Source organism: Lepisma saccharinum, chromosome 7 (genome assembly GCF_977018435.1).
Source record: "Lepisma saccharinum chromosome 7, izLepSacc3.1, whole genome shotgun sequence".
NCBI lineage: Eukaryota > Metazoa > Arthropoda > Insecta > Zygentoma > Lepismatidae > Lepisma > Lepisma saccharinum.
The window spans coordinates 81,000,229-81,017,407 of NC_139235.1; the positions used below are offsets into that span (position 1 = coordinate 81,000,229).

General features: G+C 35.1%; 1 protein-coding gene across 2 annotated transcripts in view; it reads left to right on the forward strand.

Moving 5' to 3' along the window:
• The window catches only part of LOC145989956 (sorting nexin-8-like), a 59,238-nt gene extending 42,330 nt beyond the window's left edge, over positions 1 to 16,908 (forward strand). Inside the window, exons 11-12 of one of the 2 annotated variants that reach the window (XM_083125503.1) lie at positions 6,351 to 6,451; positions 16,875 to 16,908. In XM_083125503.1, the coding sequence (XP_082981629.1) occupies positions 6,351 to 6,451; positions 16,875 to 16,893 (120 nt within the window). In that variant the 3' untranslated portion in view covers positions 16,894 to 16,908. Of the gene's footprint in view, positions 1 to 6,350; positions 6,452 to 16,334; positions 16,783 to 16,874 lie in introns of those variants that run through there. The other variant, XM_083125502.1, reaches the window with a different exon arrangement.
• The last annotated feature ends 271 nt before the right edge of the window (positions 16,909 to 17,179 follow it).

Here is a 17,179-nt window from a genome sequence, read left to right on the forward strand (position 1 = left end):
AAACAAACTGGCACATTTCAGTACATCACATTTTTCTTCTAATGCTTTCTTGTACAATATGCCATGTGCACAATTAAGTAGAATTATCATATGCTAGAACTTCATGCTGTTTTCTTTTCTAATTGTCATTTTGTCCAGTATTTGTGCATTTAATTGATTGTATATGCTTATAATAGTGTTTTTTCCTTACGTGCTATCAGGACACACTGGAGCAGACAGGTTAGTTCAGATATGCATTTCCGTTTTCATATTATTTATGAATTCACATTTCAGCAATGTGAAGCATAGTTTGTGTAATATGAATCAAATATCCGTATTGCAAGTACTTTTCAATATATTTAAGCTTAATCTTTTTCCTGTGACTTCTTATTTTTTTAAAAATCCACTGACCGAATGTTTCAATTTCCTTGAGAAACTTCTATCCCAAATGATGAGATTGTAAGCAGAATGGGAGAGAAGAGAAAGTCAAGGTAATTGTTGGAAGCAACGCGAGATGGTAGGAGAGGAAGAAGAAGCCTAATAATAAGAGTGGGAGCAATCTCTCTCTGTCGGAAATGGTTACCAGGAGAGGGACAACATCACTAGAAGTTAAAAAGAGAATAGCACAAGATAGGACTGGTTTTAGAAAATTGCTGAAGGGTTCCAACCGCATCAAGGGATGAAAAAGATATACAGAATTGCTGTATGAATGTTCATATTATTATTGTGGACTTTTACTTAGTTATCTAAGTTGTGGAAATAATTGAGAGGCCAGAGGTTGACTCACTTACTCAGTTCTAGACCATTGGCTTGGAATGCTGAAGATATAGTTTCGATCTCTGGTTGAGTCACAATTTTTACATAACTTTTCAATAAGTTATAGTTGTTTTCCGTTCCTGAAAAAAAGGATGAAGGCTTCGGTTCAATGGCCAATGCTTGAAAGATATTTAGGTAACATTCATAGACATGATATTTGCAAAGATAAACTCCACGAAAAATATGACTTACCAGACATGACTACAGTCACTTTCTTTGAACACATATAAAAAAGATATGAATTGATTTTCTGTATTAACTAATTAGTAGACATTATCAGTCGGTCGTATATCTATTGGAAAATGTTGGTTTCTGATTTGATCACTGATAAACAATACTTTTTTCAAATTGCAGTGTTTTGCAAGACACCCATCAATTACAAATGATGCTATTATACAGGGTGACTGGTAATTAGATGTATTCCCTGAAAGGGGTTAAAGTAGAGACAATTTGCAATAAATTTGACCCTATGATACCCCGTCCTAAAATTAGTAGTTTTCGAGATAATCGAATTAATATTGTTTTTTAAAAAATTACAATTTTCCACATAAAAAGATGAATTGAGAAAAAACTGCTCATTGTATGGAACTTATTTAATCGTTTTCTGATAGCTAACAAATAAGTGGTTTGTTGAAAAAAAAAGTTTTTCCCAAATAACAATCACATGTAAGTAACGCGTGGGTCTAAACTTACAAGTGATGATAAAAAAAATGCACTCTTAGTTTACTTGGCAACGTATTAATAACAAAAATGGTATGACAGGATACGTACAAATTGCTTAAATTTCTTCCTTGAGTCATCAGCTATCCAACAAGTTACAAATGTTGGTAACATTTACATTTGTGTACAAGAAATAATACTTCATTCATCTTCATGTGAATGGAATCAATGAACAATACAATTAAATAACATTACACGTCTTGCTCAAAGTGGGCACCTCCGTTACGAATGCAGGCACGGAGGTTTTTACGGACATTTGGTCTCTTAACTCGTGATGTGATGGTGTCATTGATGTGTTGACCAGCTGTTGAGATCCTCTCCCAGATATCTTCTTGCGAGTTTACTGGTGTCTTGTCATGTAGCTCCAAATGTAAAAGTCGCAAGGTGTCAAATCGATCGGGGGATCAAGCTGGGCAGTCATCATGCTGATAAATCATGTCACGTCTTGTAGCTAGAGGCACATCCTCCAACAACATTGCCATCCCGTTCCTCAAAAAAATGTTCATAAGTGATGCCATTTAAGATTTGGGGCAGGAAAAATGGCTCGATCAAATGATTGTTGATGACACGCATCCATACTTCTGCCTGGGCGTGCGACAGTGGCTGGATGACAATTACCCAAAGAAATGGATTGGCCGAAGCGGCCGTATTCCCTGGCCGGCTCGATCCCCCGATTTGACACCTTGCGACTTTTACATTTGGAGCCACATGAAAGACTTAGGCCGCGTCCGAATCGGCAGCAGATGTCACCTAGAGCACCGTTCCATCCGGGGACTCAGTCAACCTCCGTTGTCCGAATTCGCGGCAGACGTGGAGTCGGAGGGGAGAACAGAGAGGCGCGACAGATGCACGCTTGAACTCGCTGTGACCATGTGCTTGGCAGCCATATTCTAACTTTCGCTTTGTACAGACAACATTTACTGATTAGAGGATGTAAAACTCATACAAGACACCGGTAAACTCGCAAGAATATATCTGGGAGAGGATCTCAACAGCTGGTCAACACATCAACGACACCATCACATCACATCACATCACGAGTTAAGAGACCAAATGTCCATAAAAACCTGCGTGCCTGCATTCGTAACGGAGGTGCCCACTTTGAGCAAGACGTGTAATGTTCTTTAATTGTATTGTTCATTGATTCCATTCACATGAAGATGAATGAAGTATTATTTCTTGTGCACAAATGTAAATGTTAGCAACATTTGTAACTTGTTGGATAGCTGATGACTCAAGGAAGAAATTTAAGTAATTTGTACGTATCGTGTCATACCATTTTTGTTATTAATACGTTGCCAAGTAAACTAAGAGTGCAATTTTTTATCATCACTTGTAAGTTTAGACCCACCCGTTACTTACATGTGATTGTTATTTGGGAAAAACTTTTTTTTCAACGAACCAATTATTTGTTAGCTATCAGAAAACGCTTAAATAAGTTCCATTCAATGAGCAGTTTTTTCTCAATTCATCTTTTTATGTGGAAAATTATCATTTTTTAAAAAAACAATAGAAATTCGATTATCTCGAAAACTACTAATTTCCGGACGGGCTATCATATGGTCAAATTTATTGCAAATTGTCTCTACTTTAACCCCTTTCAGGGAATACATCTAATTACCAGTCACCCTGTATAGTTTAAATATGAAAAGTGCACAATTTTCATTAATTTCATACCAAAGGTGTGATGGGAGAGGATTGAATTTCATTATTCATGTTTGCATTTTCCTAAATGTGCATTACCTTTTTGTTTTTGTCTCTAGGCTAATTGTGGTAATGAGGATGGATGATGCTTAGATGAAATTGATGAAGAAACACAAACCTGGAACCTATTGTGATGAGATAGTAATGTATTAATACATTTAACCCGTAACAGACATCGTGCCAGATTGTAACGCACAAGGCATGGCGTGGTCCCGTGGACCACCAAATTAAATTTAATTCCATGAGTTATCGAAACATTAGCGAAGTTTTTCACAAATGATCATGAGTTTTGGACCACCTTCATGGAATAATGATATTATTTCATCCATTATTTTTGTTAATACTTTTTTTATTACACAGTTCATCTAATTCTACAAAAATCTGTCACATATTCATAAATGGCTCTATAAATACATTTTCATATGACTGTAAGATACAAAAAATACTTTTTTTTATTCAATTATCACGGAACATACATGCAGTTGCCCATAGAAAACAAATTCAGATGGAAAATTCAAACAATAAAAAAAATCTGCACAATGTCAAAATGAGGGAAAAAAGCTCATTGATCATAGCGACAGTCATTGGGAATAACTGCTTCATTGTCAGTTTTATCGGACTCCAAATCTGATAATTCACTTTCGCTTCCAACTTCTTCAAGTGTGGCAAGGATATTTCCAATAAAAGACTGAACATCAACTTGGATTCTCGTACAGGTTCTACACCGAAAGACTTACGCAAAGGGCGTCACCTAACCCACGGGACCCACGAGTGTGTATTGCTCTGAAACTAAAAGTCAGTGAGATAAATGGCACCCCGGGGGGTCACATAATATACCAAAATAAGAAGCTACCGAAATGGAGAGGGATGTGCATGTTATAGCTTCCGAGAATGAGAGCGTTGTTCTAGGTCAGAGGTCTCTGGGACCACGCCACACCCATTAAGAGTTAAGGAAAACTCTAGTATACTGATAAAGCACTGGTGCAATGTGGAATTTATTTTTAAAACATTCGTGACGTAAGAATAACTTGTGAGCAAGTTTCAATTCTTACATTGATTAAGTGTTCATGCGAGGGTTGGGACATAAGTCGTTGCAACTTTTTTTTTTTTCGTGAGAATGGCAGACCAGCACAAAACTGTAAAATACACAAATGGAAGAGGGCAGTGCATAGTACTGTAGAACGTATGAACAATGCAGACCATGTGTACCAAGTGCCTAATAGGGAAGCAAACAAAACTTTCTTGAAGATAGTATCATGCCACATGTGTATACAAGTCAGAAAGCATGCATTAGGGGGAAAAAAGAGGCACATACTACAGTAGGACACTATTTCCCCACAGTTTCCACCAGCTCCCTGTGGCATTCTCTGGCATTTCTCCCTCTAAGAATAGCTATTTTGTTACACTAACATTGTTCACACTAGAGTACTCCAATGAGGGTTTTTCGCTCGAGCAGCAAATAGTTCGCACGGCCAATGCTAGATGACATACAGAATTGATAAGTTCTTCCGCTCGAGCGAAAAAAGACCGAACAAATGAAATACACTCGAACCCTATTAGTATTTCCGTAATTTGTCTATGGTAGTGGGCCCTCAAATATGGATCGTGAAGTAAAAGATGAAGTGAAATTGAAAAATAAGTGAACATAGTCATTATCTCCATGTTAAAATGCAGTTTTGTGTATATTACCGAGTTATGTGAAAATAAAATAGATAATTATGGGCTGAAACTACCAAAGGCTAACATTTTATGTTTGTACGATTATTGTCACATTGAAATGATGTTCGATTGAATGTTATAACTACATTTTATTATTTCGCAGAATATGATTATCCTTTTCGGTAAGTGAACAATGTGTACACGTACTTCTTGCACTGTGATACAATATTTGTAATTGCATAGGCAGGTCTGTCAGCATGTGTATCCATTTTACGTTTCTGTCTGTAGATATTGCATACTTTCATATGTGCTGTATTTGAGTCTTTCATAATAATATACAGAATTATGATTTAGAAATGTAATTGCATAGAGTGGTTTCCTTCCATGTATGGGTTTTAGGTTGACAGTAATGCTTATTGGGCTCTGAAACACGGGACATAGCCAATCATTTCACTACGTGTGTGGTACGATTGAGCGTGGGAGATTCGAACGAGTTTGAGCAAGCAAAAGTACTCTAGTTCACACCGATTTTACAGCATGATTGCACATTTGCCATATGCATGTCGTCATATGATGTTGAAGGTTGCCCAGGTTTTACATTATCTGCAATGGAAGTTTTGCCCGATTTGAAATGTTGTACCATAGCATTAGCTTCTTGCAACAATTTCATTGTTTCTGTAAATGTCTTGCCTAATTTAATGTTCAAGAATCTTCATTTTCTTTCTATTAGAAAATCAGAGCATACATGAAACACAACCTCACTCTGACACTTGCATACTGAAAATGAAATGTCGTAGAGTGATGCGGCAAATGACATGCCATTTCTAGAGCCTCGCAACATGCATCACCATTAAGTGGAATAGTGAGTATCAATACATTGGCTGGCTATTTCAAATGTTCAGTTTCTTTATGGACAGACCTCGTATATTACTTCTTTTGGCCAAAAGTGACAGGAAGAGGGATGGTAAACAAGATTATTGTCAGAGCTATTGTTTGCACTTAGTCGTCATGTGAGAACCAGCGAGACGTAACTCTAATTTATCAAATGTACACAAGAGTGGAAATAATGTATTGTTATGAATATGTCTGAGTCTATAAAAGAATCTGTAAATTGTAGATACGTGAAACTTTTTTACTACTAAGGATTAGAGATGGACGTATGTCGATCTGAATCGAAATAGAGCTCTTCAGAAGAGAGACGTTAATAGAACAAAACTGCATTTTTGGAGTTAATTCTTCTGATTCTCATATGACGACTTGCAGTGTTCACTATTTTAATCTCTTTCCCCCCCGATAGCATTGTTGCCTTGTGGGGTCCTGGCTTCGATACCCAGTGGAGGCTCACATGGCACAGTGGTTCGGATCTCACTTTAAACTGTAGGTTCAGTCCCGATTAGCCTACCTGTGCATAAAGTGGACTTAAAACAACAAATGAACCAAATGATTTTAAATTCTTGTTGCTTTTATTGCAGTTGACCAAAGTGTGGGAACTCATTCAGCCAACAATCGAGAAATGCCTTCCAGAGAAAATACAGCAAGTAAATGGGAATGCATCCCCTTCCTTGACATCCAGGTAAAAGACGGATAGTAGACAGCACATGGCACATTCCAATATATGTCACTCTTTTCTTGGCTCAAATTTACTCCTTTATACGTATTAAGTTCATAGACTGTTGCAAGTAGCTCGGTATGTAGTTGCATGCATTGTAGAATATACACAATATGTTGTATGTAAATATATATTACTGTACATATGCACATGTTTGTATATACTGTCCAATTTTATATAAATGAAGTTCCTTAGAGTTTAATGGGTAGCAGATGAGTCTTTTTTTAACTAGTCTGGACTTTGTATATGGAATATTTAATTAATAATATTTACTTCAAGAATGTAGTTGGCGTAAGACAAACAAATCCTGGATAGTTTCAGTGAATAGTTATTTTGTATTTACATAAATTTAATACTCATGTAAATATCATTGTTGTTGGTTTGCATATATATGAAAAATCTTTTTCATAAAGTTTACAGTAACTGTGCATTACTTGCAATTATCTTTAGAGGGTGAAAGTTAAGATTGAAGATTATATACTTTGTTTTGTTATTATTTCCATTAAAGATGGTGCAATTAAGGTGAGCCTGTCATGATTTACAAATGCGCAAACACATTTTATTCATGTGTGAGGCTACGTATGACTAAATAGTTTTGTCATCTCGTTTTTTGCCATCGCAGTTCAGAGAAATTGCTGTTATTGGTGTAATCATAGCTTGTTGGACATTTTTTTAGTTGCACGACAAGATTTAGTTTCATCATGCAGAAAAAATGTAGGCCAGTAATCATTTGTGATAATGTGTAGCAACAGTCAAAATTATATTATCTTTGTTGATTGTTTGGCGTTTTCCTTGAAATTGTAGAACTTGTTAAAAGCAGAAAATTTTCAGAATCACTAATTGAATCAGTTTTCAACCATCTACTAGTTTGTAGCTGTGATGTGAAAATAAATATTGAGTTTTGGGACACTGTGTGCCAAGATGAAGGTGGAGTGACAGTGTTATGACGGACCTGAAGGAAATCAGTAAGGATGGTCAATACTGGATTGATCTTGCCTGGGATAGAGACAGATGTAAGACACGTGTTGTCGAGGCAACAAACATTCAGGTTTAGGGGTGCCAGAGAGGTAGTGTACTGTGTACTATTCCACACTCAAAGATGTATTTCTATGGCAGTATAACCTTTATATTTATCCCTCTTTTGGGCAAGATTAATCTAATCTTGACTATGTTGATCAGTTTCTTCAAGATCCGCTACAGTATTGTCATCTTGTCTTCCTTCAGGCCTTTTACCATTAGGTTTCCCAACAATCCTGCAGACTTTACCTTCCTCTTCCCTGTATGTTACATGAGCTTCTCACCAAAGCCTACGTGATTTATTTTTTCTGATAAAAAAAGGACAACAAATGCAGGGTATGCATTTCAGTATTGTGTAAACTTTTCCACTCACTCGTTTCTTTTTTCTTAGGTCCAAATGTTTTTGCTAACAATTTTTATTTCCAGAAACTTGTTAATTTACATAATTATTTTTTTTAAGTAAATGGTTATAAACAGAAGTAGCATGCATTACATAAATAAAATTTTCTCTGTAATATAATTATATTTCTCTTCATTATGTACTTCAATTTGAAAACTGATTTTCAAAGACCATATAATTTTGACCGCTGCTGTATTTCTAGTTTGATTGAGAGCTAGGTTTTGATTGAGATGTACACGTGGTGCGCAGTACTAGTATTTAGTTGTATCAGACAGTATGTCCTTTATTGTCTGTTGATTCTTATCCTAATCTTGAAAATTAAATAGTCAATTATTTGCAAGTTGTGTAATTGTATGTGTTGTTGTGGAAGAAGAGTGATATGTTTTCTAAGTCCATGACTGTCAGTAAATGTCTGTTTAGTTTTGGATGCCTGCAACAGGGTTAAGGATAGCAGAGTAACGCTCGAAGCACCATAGAGGCAGATTCTAGCTGATAGTTTCAAGTTTGGTTCACTGCAGGATGTGTAAAGAAATGAAGGAATAGTAGAAAGTTGTCTACTACAAGGAACACACATCGAATCATACTGATGTTTTTCAGTAAATGGGGTGCCAGGGAACAGTAGCTTCCTGTACTGGTAACAGATTAAAACAAAGTTGTTTTTGAGCAGAAAATAAATTTGGGATTAAATTTCTTGAGATCTTCCAAATATTATTATTTTGAACAAATTTAAGAATTGTCTTTCTAAGCGAGTGTCTTCTTGCACATCTGTCATGGTTTAAAGGTTCCATTGTGTGTATATTTTGTGCTCAGAACAAATTATGGTAATACAGGTTCTAGGTTATTGTTCATTGCCTGTAAGTTTTGAACTTTTACATTAAGACATGCAAACTGCCAAACTGTTACACCATTTGATGAAGTAGTTACAATTATTGCTGTATATATATATTTTTTAATTTTTAGAGAATAGTGCAATATATTTATGTGTATATGAGAAGTTTGTTGTTGGACAGTAAGAGTGCAATATTTGATTTCAAGACAAATAATATATTTTAAAATTTATGCAATGATTAATAACATGAAATTTTCATTTTATTGATATCATCCGGTCTAGAAATTAACATTAATTATTGAATGTTTTGGAGGACTGAATATGCAGTGGTTACGTTGTTACTGTTTTCGTTTGTACCATATATCTAATTTGTTAAGTACAAATTGCCCTACCTTTCTGTTGTTGTTTTTTCTGTGAATATTTTTCAATTTTTTCGAATTGTTTTACTCTACAACAGATGTACTAATCAATACTTTTGACCAAGGCATTGTGAAAACAAGTTGAATATAATAGCATCTGAAGCATTTTGATAATTTATGATGTGTGACAAAACTGTAATGAATGATAAAATGAGGCAAGTCTTCCATGTGTTTTTATTTTGATTTCTTTTCAATATTTCACCTAGCATTTGCAATGCGCTCATCCAGGATAGAAATATGTTACTTTATTGTTCTTATCTGTTGTAGAATGCCTGGTACCATTAGAAACAAACAAAATGGTCTATGACCAGACATGCTTTGTTTATTTTATTAGGGCTTATCAGCCAATACCATTCGTATTAGACCGGTTGGAATTTATTCAGCGATACCAGCCAGTACTACAATATTGTGATAATTTCAGCTGCATGAAACTTTTTCATTTTTGCATGAAACTGAAAATAACATTTAACTTAATGATTAAAACCAACTCAATTTTACGTTGTATCTTAAGATATCTATTTCACGGGTACATGGGGAGAGCTAATCCATTTGCATGAACTGAATATTAATTTTAATGCTTAGTTTTTGGATTGTGATAGATTTCAGGCACACACTGGCTCGTTGTGCAGCATGGTTCTTCAATACATGCCTGATGAAGTAGCCAGACTGGTGTCGAAATCAATCACGATCCAAAAACTGTTGAAAGTGAATAGTGAGTTGATTCGAATAGATTCAGCTCAGTTTTGTGAAGCGTGGCAGCTGCTACTTTTCCGAGGGTGTAACACTTTCTGAAAGTACTGAAACAAATTTGTTCCTTTTTTCGGTTTCCAGTGTGCAATATGTTGCTTTTGTGAGGCATTAGCAGTTTGTTTATAAATGCATTGTCTGTTATCACTCATTCAATGCTTTTGTGAGTATTAAATATGTCATGGCATACAATGCTGTTTAAAACTGAAACGTGTGCATGAAATTCCAATTTGTGTGCAATAAATTTGTTTTATTGTGTAAAGTTATGTGACAAGTGGGATTGTGATTTCGTACGTTAAAGTGTCAGATAATACAATAATGGCTTTATTAAGTAAGAAGAGCATCAAATTCATTTACTATGTTCTTAAAGGTTCCCATAACCACTTTTTGTAGATGCAAAATAATCTAACAGTTACTTTTAGTGGTTTTTATTTTTTTTCTGCGACGTTTCGTTCTGGTTTCCCAGAACTTTTTCAAGCTACACTAAGATATACATACAACAACACAACCTTACATGGCTAGTCACTCTACACTTGGGTTGAATTCTACTTGAAACTGTGTGCTGGTCAAAATTATAATTAATATATAAACTCCGCACATCACATTACATCACCCCCACTCATGACCGGATGAAGAAAGTGTGGGGCGTTACCCCCACACCCCCTATACGCCTTCATGGCGTGGTGCTAAGCACAGGGGAGCACTTTACCTTTTTACCTTTTTTACTCCGCACAGAAAGTTCGGAATATTGTTATATTAGGCACAACAAGTTTGGAATATTATTGTATTAGGTAATAGGTGATAGGCACAGTGACATATATTGACAAAAAGACTAGAACGCCCACCAGACAGATACCATGTGTTGTTGTTTTCCAAGACTGTGTCTATCACCTATTGTTTAACGTAACAATATTCCAATATTTGAGAGGAGTGTATATACTACAAGAAAAATTTTCTTATGTCGTGAATTTACGACAGATTGCACTGCACAATGAGGAATGACAGAAACACTTCGTTTTCTGATGTAGCTTTCAGACTGAAGTGATCTTCACATGTTGCCTGTCACTTGTTTGTCACTTTGACTGATCTATTTTCTCAAGACATGTCACCTTAGTCTGTTGGTGACATGTGCACTGAATGCTGTTCTACAGATAGAGGAAAAAATTCCTATTCCAATATGTTACTTTGGTGTGAAATCTCCCTAAAGTACACACAGTTAGTTGTACTGTTAAGGGAGATCATCATAGCAATAGTAAGAACATTTTTAAGAAACCCTCATATCACATTGCTTATGATAATTTTTTGTCTGTTTCATTAACATTTTTTATAAGTCAAACATTTTTTTTTCTATGGTTTTCTTGCAATTCATAGTAATATTTTTAATAAAAACACTATTGAAAATTAACTTTTCAAGAATAAGAGAATGACTGAAAAGGCTAGATATCTTAGTTGGACTGTTGATTTTTATGTTTGTAGAATGTACTGAAAAATTCTACAAAAGTTTTTCTAAGGTTTGTTTTTATATTGTCAGAGCAGATATTTGTTGCTTGTATGTTGATTTAATGACAGATACATGTGTTACTTGTAGCGTGTTTAGTAGATCTCGATGTTTTTTTTTTATTGTTATTATTTGAATTAAGGTTTCTTTCCTTTTCCTTTTACTTTTAAAGACCACTGTTATCTTTTTAATAAAAAAATTACCCTTGACTTCACCTGTTACACTTCATGATACTGCACAGGCATGTAAATGATTTGCTTGTAAATCCTTGAATGCACTTTGGGTGTGTGTGTCTGCATGTACACAGGGTGATTCAAAATCATTGTCAGGGTCTATGTGACATATAATTTTCAAACTAGAAACAAAATAAAATGCCCACAAAATATGAAGGAGCATCTGAAAAAGTTTTATTACCTCAAGAATGAGTTCAGCTGATAATGATGCATAGGTATTGGGAACTATCAGTTGGAATTTATTCACCCATACCTATTGGAAACTATCAGTTGGAATTTATTCACCCATACCTATTGAAAACTATCAGTTGGAATTTATTCACCAATACCTATTGGAAGCTATCAGTTGGAATTTATTCACCCATACCTATTGGAAGCTATCAGTTGGAATTTATTCACCCATACCTATTGGAAACTATCAGCTGGAATTTATTCACCCATACCTATTGGAAGCTATCAGTTGGAATTTATTCACCCATACCTATTGGAATGGTTCGGCATTTGACCATTTCTCAGGGTCCATAAAAATGCCACCCTTTGGGGAGTAATTATCCTCGAAATTTTAGCAAAATTCTAATTTTCACTTATTTAGGACCAGTTTTGTCTGAGAAAAATTGATTCTGTGTTTAAATTACTGCCATTTCAATATTCCAATGCACTTCTTGAATAGTTTGAAGTAGGGCCGAGCTTATACCACTTTGAACCGATACTGATGCCGATACTCTTACAAATTCCTACCGATACTTGAAAATTGCAACACTTAAAATGTGTTCAAAATATTGGTCACTATTGGTGTATAAATATTATACGCATCAATTTACCAAAATATTTCGTTTAGAATAGTCTAGACTTACATCAGAATATTAAAATAGATGTAGGTAACCTAAAAATACAGTTTTTTGTGCAAAATGAAAAGAAAGATTTCATTTTGCATAATTAAATTTCGCAAAAGTGTCGCGTGGCATTTTTGCGGACCCCGTGAAAGACCAAAAAAGTATCTGTTGGTATCGGTAGATGAATTGCAACCGATACTTTCCGATATCGATAGATTGGCATCGGCTCAGCGCTAGTTTCAATATTCCAATGCACTTCTTGAATATTTTGAAGCTAACCTCTGGTAAATTGATATCGTATAATTGCATTGCAGTAATTCTATATTAAGCAATGTGTTTGAATGACTTTTAATTGTTCAAGCATTAGTATCTGAGTGAGTGGGAAACTGTAAAACTAAGAACGTTGTTATGGGTATTGGTTCAAAGTTGTATTCACTCAGTCCTATTAAAGAATGCTTATCTAGTGGATTTTGGTGTACTTTGAGAATACGCTTTCTGGATTTGATCAACGATTTTCTGCTAAAGGAGATCTCACACCAGAACTGACAAGCAAAAAGCCACACTTGTCATGCGGAAATGTATCTTCTGAAATAAGCACAACCTTTCGTACTGGAGCAACAGGGCAAGCTACACCTGTTCGCTGTTGCTTGCATATTACTAATAGGATGCACTGTGTCATATTGGAGTGATTTATTCAAATGAGATACATATAAACAATAAAAGAGAGAAGCAAACCAGTAGCCCTCGTGGAAATATTTTGAACTTTTCGTTTGTAATGGGCCGCACTAGTTTAGTCAGTAGGGCATCTGACTGTCATGCGGGAGATTTGGGTTTGATTCCCAGGGGGGGGGGTTATCTAAGGTTAGAATTTTTCCGTCCTAGTCCCCGCACAAAGCGGCTCTGGGGCTCTCCCAGCTTCAAATAAATGTGTACCCGGCGGGTACCCTAGAGGGTAAAGGTGGCCAGAGCATAGTGCTGATCACATCACCTCAAACATGGCTGAGATCGATAGATTGTATCGGGCCCTACCCTCACACATCCTCCTATATATGCCTCATGGTATGCTGCAAAGTTCACGGCTAACTTTACCTACCTTCAAAATTATTGGGGGCTCTGTTCACTGAAATAAATTAATGAATGACTCACTCTCTCGCTTTTTTAAGTTTTGGCCTCGTTGTTCGGAATCTCATAAAAGCCCATGAATTCCTCAAAAATATAAAAAAAATTTATTCACAGTTTGAATGCAGAATATCAATTGTTCACGGATGGATATGTCACAAGTTTCGTCAACCATAATAGCAAAATATTCCCAACTTTTAATATCTGCTACCACAGAGCGCAAAACAGATCTCCCTAATATATCAATGATCTCGTTCTGAATGTCATGTGAAAGCCATTTGTAGGCCGAACGTCCCATCCACTACCCTAGTTCATGAACAGCGTCTTTTGAAACTCTTTTTAGTAAAAAAAATTTAACAATACTCATAATTACATACTTAGTATATAGTAATAAGTCATGTGTTTTGCTGTCTCTGGTCATATCCCCCACCAAAGTTAATGGTCTAGAACATTTCAAATGTGTATTTAAAGTTAAGTTCATGTGGCACAATTCAGAGTAAACTTTAGAAGAGAAGCAAAATAATACATTAGATCCTCTTAAGCAAAATTATTTGGGGGGCTCTGCCCCCACATCGTTAACATTGGGGCTCGAGCCCCCCAAGCCCCATGGAGTCTGCGCCTATGCCTACCTTTGTAGTTTGTATTGATTATCTTTTTGCCTTAGTATTTCTGTTCATGTGCCTATCAGCTGCAATTTGCATTCAATACCATGTGGCAATTTGGAACATGACTGGTTTGGTTTGAAAGAGTCTCCACTTGTAGGTGCTAGTGTCAATGTGAAAATGACATTAGGGTTGCTCTAGTTCTTTCCTTTATCCAGACTGTGCTGTCATTTGTCATTTTGGTGTGAAACTCCTATGCAGCATGTCATCTGTCACTTGTTGCTTCAGGGCCTCCCCCATGGCGCAGTGGTAGCGTCTTTGCCTTGTAATCAAGGGGTCCTGGGTTCAATACCCGGTGGAGGCACAAGTGGTTCGGATCCCACTTTAAACTGTAGGTCCAGTCCCGATTATCCTTACTGTGCATAAAGTGGACTTAAAACACCAACTCAAACTCAAACTTGTTACTTCAGTGTAAAATCTTCCTAAGTGCTTAAACTTGTTCCTTTTGATGCTGAAGGCTTTCAGTCCCTTGAAATTGCTGTAGCCTAGCCAACGTTATCGCATAGCATTACTGGAAGGTAGACCCTTGCCATACTGAATTCTCTAATGGTATTGCTTTTGTGATAAAGGGCCATTTCCAAAAAGCAGCACACATTTCTTTCTTTTGGACAGTCGTCATTTTGAAGCATGTCACAATATCCCAGACATAAACTCGGTAAGTAGAACATTGCTAGAGAAAACTATTAATGTTCTTCAGTTTTATTGCATTGTCCATTTTGAATTACAGCCCATGATTGAAACTTCGCATGAATCATTTTGAATCACCTTGCATGCCACTATGTGGGTAGGTGAAGGAAAAGGTGTGAGAAGAAGCAGATTCAAACACAAAGAAAAGGCCTTAGCGTATGTTAACTTTGGACGTATTTTCCATTACTTGTGATAAAAGGAATTGCTCAAGGATTCTAATACATTAGCAATAGAAGATGGTCTTCCATATTATTCAAGTCTTCATAATAATAAGCAGATTTTTTTTCCCTATTTTGAAGGCAGAACTTGTTCAGACTGTTGTGTCAGAATAGAAATATTATATTGCAAATATGTGGTATAAACTTATCATTTTATTTAAAAATATTCATGATTTTACTTAATGGGAATAAGATTAATAAAAGGATGTTAAGTAACTGGCAAATATGCTTTTAATGCATAACTTCAGCAAAGAATTAATTAAAATTCTGTAAAATACATTGACAAAAAACAACCTGTATTTAATTTTAACCAATATTTTTATCAACTGATACCAGTGTATATGGCATTTCATGGTAACTTAAAATGTAAAATGATAAACCAGAGTGTTAAAGTGTTGTAACCACATTAGATTTTTTAAATACATGTAAATTTTCACTTTACATTCCTTGCACCTTCCCACAACACCAACATCGATGAGAACATTTTTATAACATTATTTAATAATTCTGTTGTAGATTCCGATATGTTTTTAGGAGAGTTCCACACACTGAATATACTACGATAATTGATATGGCAATAGGATTAGCATATTTGAATTGTTACAGAATGTTCACATAATATTACTCTTGTCTACTGCAGAAGTGGATGCTTATTGCATTAAACTATCGGGCAAAAACAATAAGGGAATTAGTAATGGATTTCAATGTTTTTTACCTGTAGTGTAGTTTTAGCATCATATTTCCTGCTCTATAATTATTACTTTCTCTTGACTGCATAGTTTTGTTTTTTATATTTGTCTATTGACTGTTTTCAGAGAACCTATTTTTGTTGGAAGGGGAGAGAGATACCATTGTTTTAGGGTGATGCAAAAGGTGTGTTTTTTTGTAAAGTTTTTGTGTTCAAATATATATTTTTGTTAGATGTTCATGAATGGTTGATTTGTACATTATTGTACTTGAATATCAGTTTGTCTGTCATCATACTAACTTATCGTGTTCAGTATCTATGTTCACATGTATATAGTAGCTATCATAGATTCCTGTATGGAAGTTCTACAATTTTTTTTTTTTTTCAGTTTGTTTAATCCTTATAGAAAAAAACAATTGCAACATCGAATCTACTTACATGTGATTGGTGTTCCAATAGTACATTAATATATTACAGTAAAGAATTGTTTTCTTTAGGTATTTACTTCATAAGATGGATCATGCAAATAGAACAACTAAAAAAGAGAACATAGATACACAACGTGAAATAGAATATTGAAAAGAAATGTACATTTGTAGAAGCCTTTTCTTTGAGTGAAGGGTGTTTTTGGCAGTTTTGAAGCAACTTTGTAACATATTTAGATTTATAATTATTGAGTAATTTCAAGCAGTTTTTTAACAAAAGGAAACTATTATTAATACCTAAAGAATTTACTATGTATTTGTACATTATAAACTGTTTACAAAGATGTACTATATTAAAGAGTTTGCTTATGCACTGTGTATATTGTGTATAATACACATTTTGCTATATCTTTGAGAAGTATGAAAGTGAAACAGTTGTTATGTATATATGTAGAAATGTGCAATTGCAACTTTGTATGAACAAAATTTATGTATAGAATTGTTATTAAATTAAAACAATGTTAGAGTTTAAATGAAGCCTTTTTTTTCAACCTATTAATAATGAGAGTGCAGCATCGTGCATATGATAAGGATGCATTTTCTTTGTAACAGTTCCAAAGGAAACATCTGAAGAATTTCCAACTATATGTATCATACAAAACAGGCATTTTTGGTCAGATGTTTTGCAAGAATCAAGATGGATCCTAACTCTCAATGTCCAATCAGAACTGAAATTCGACTCCATGTCTGAATAATGGAGCAGTTTTTATTTACTCGGGCATGAGGATTACAGACTTGATGTCCGTAATGTCATTACAAATTATGACTATGGACTTGGCCATGTTAGCTTAGAGCCTATGGTTTTGATTGAAAGGCTAGCTCGAATTGTATCATTATTGAGTATACAAACTGAAATA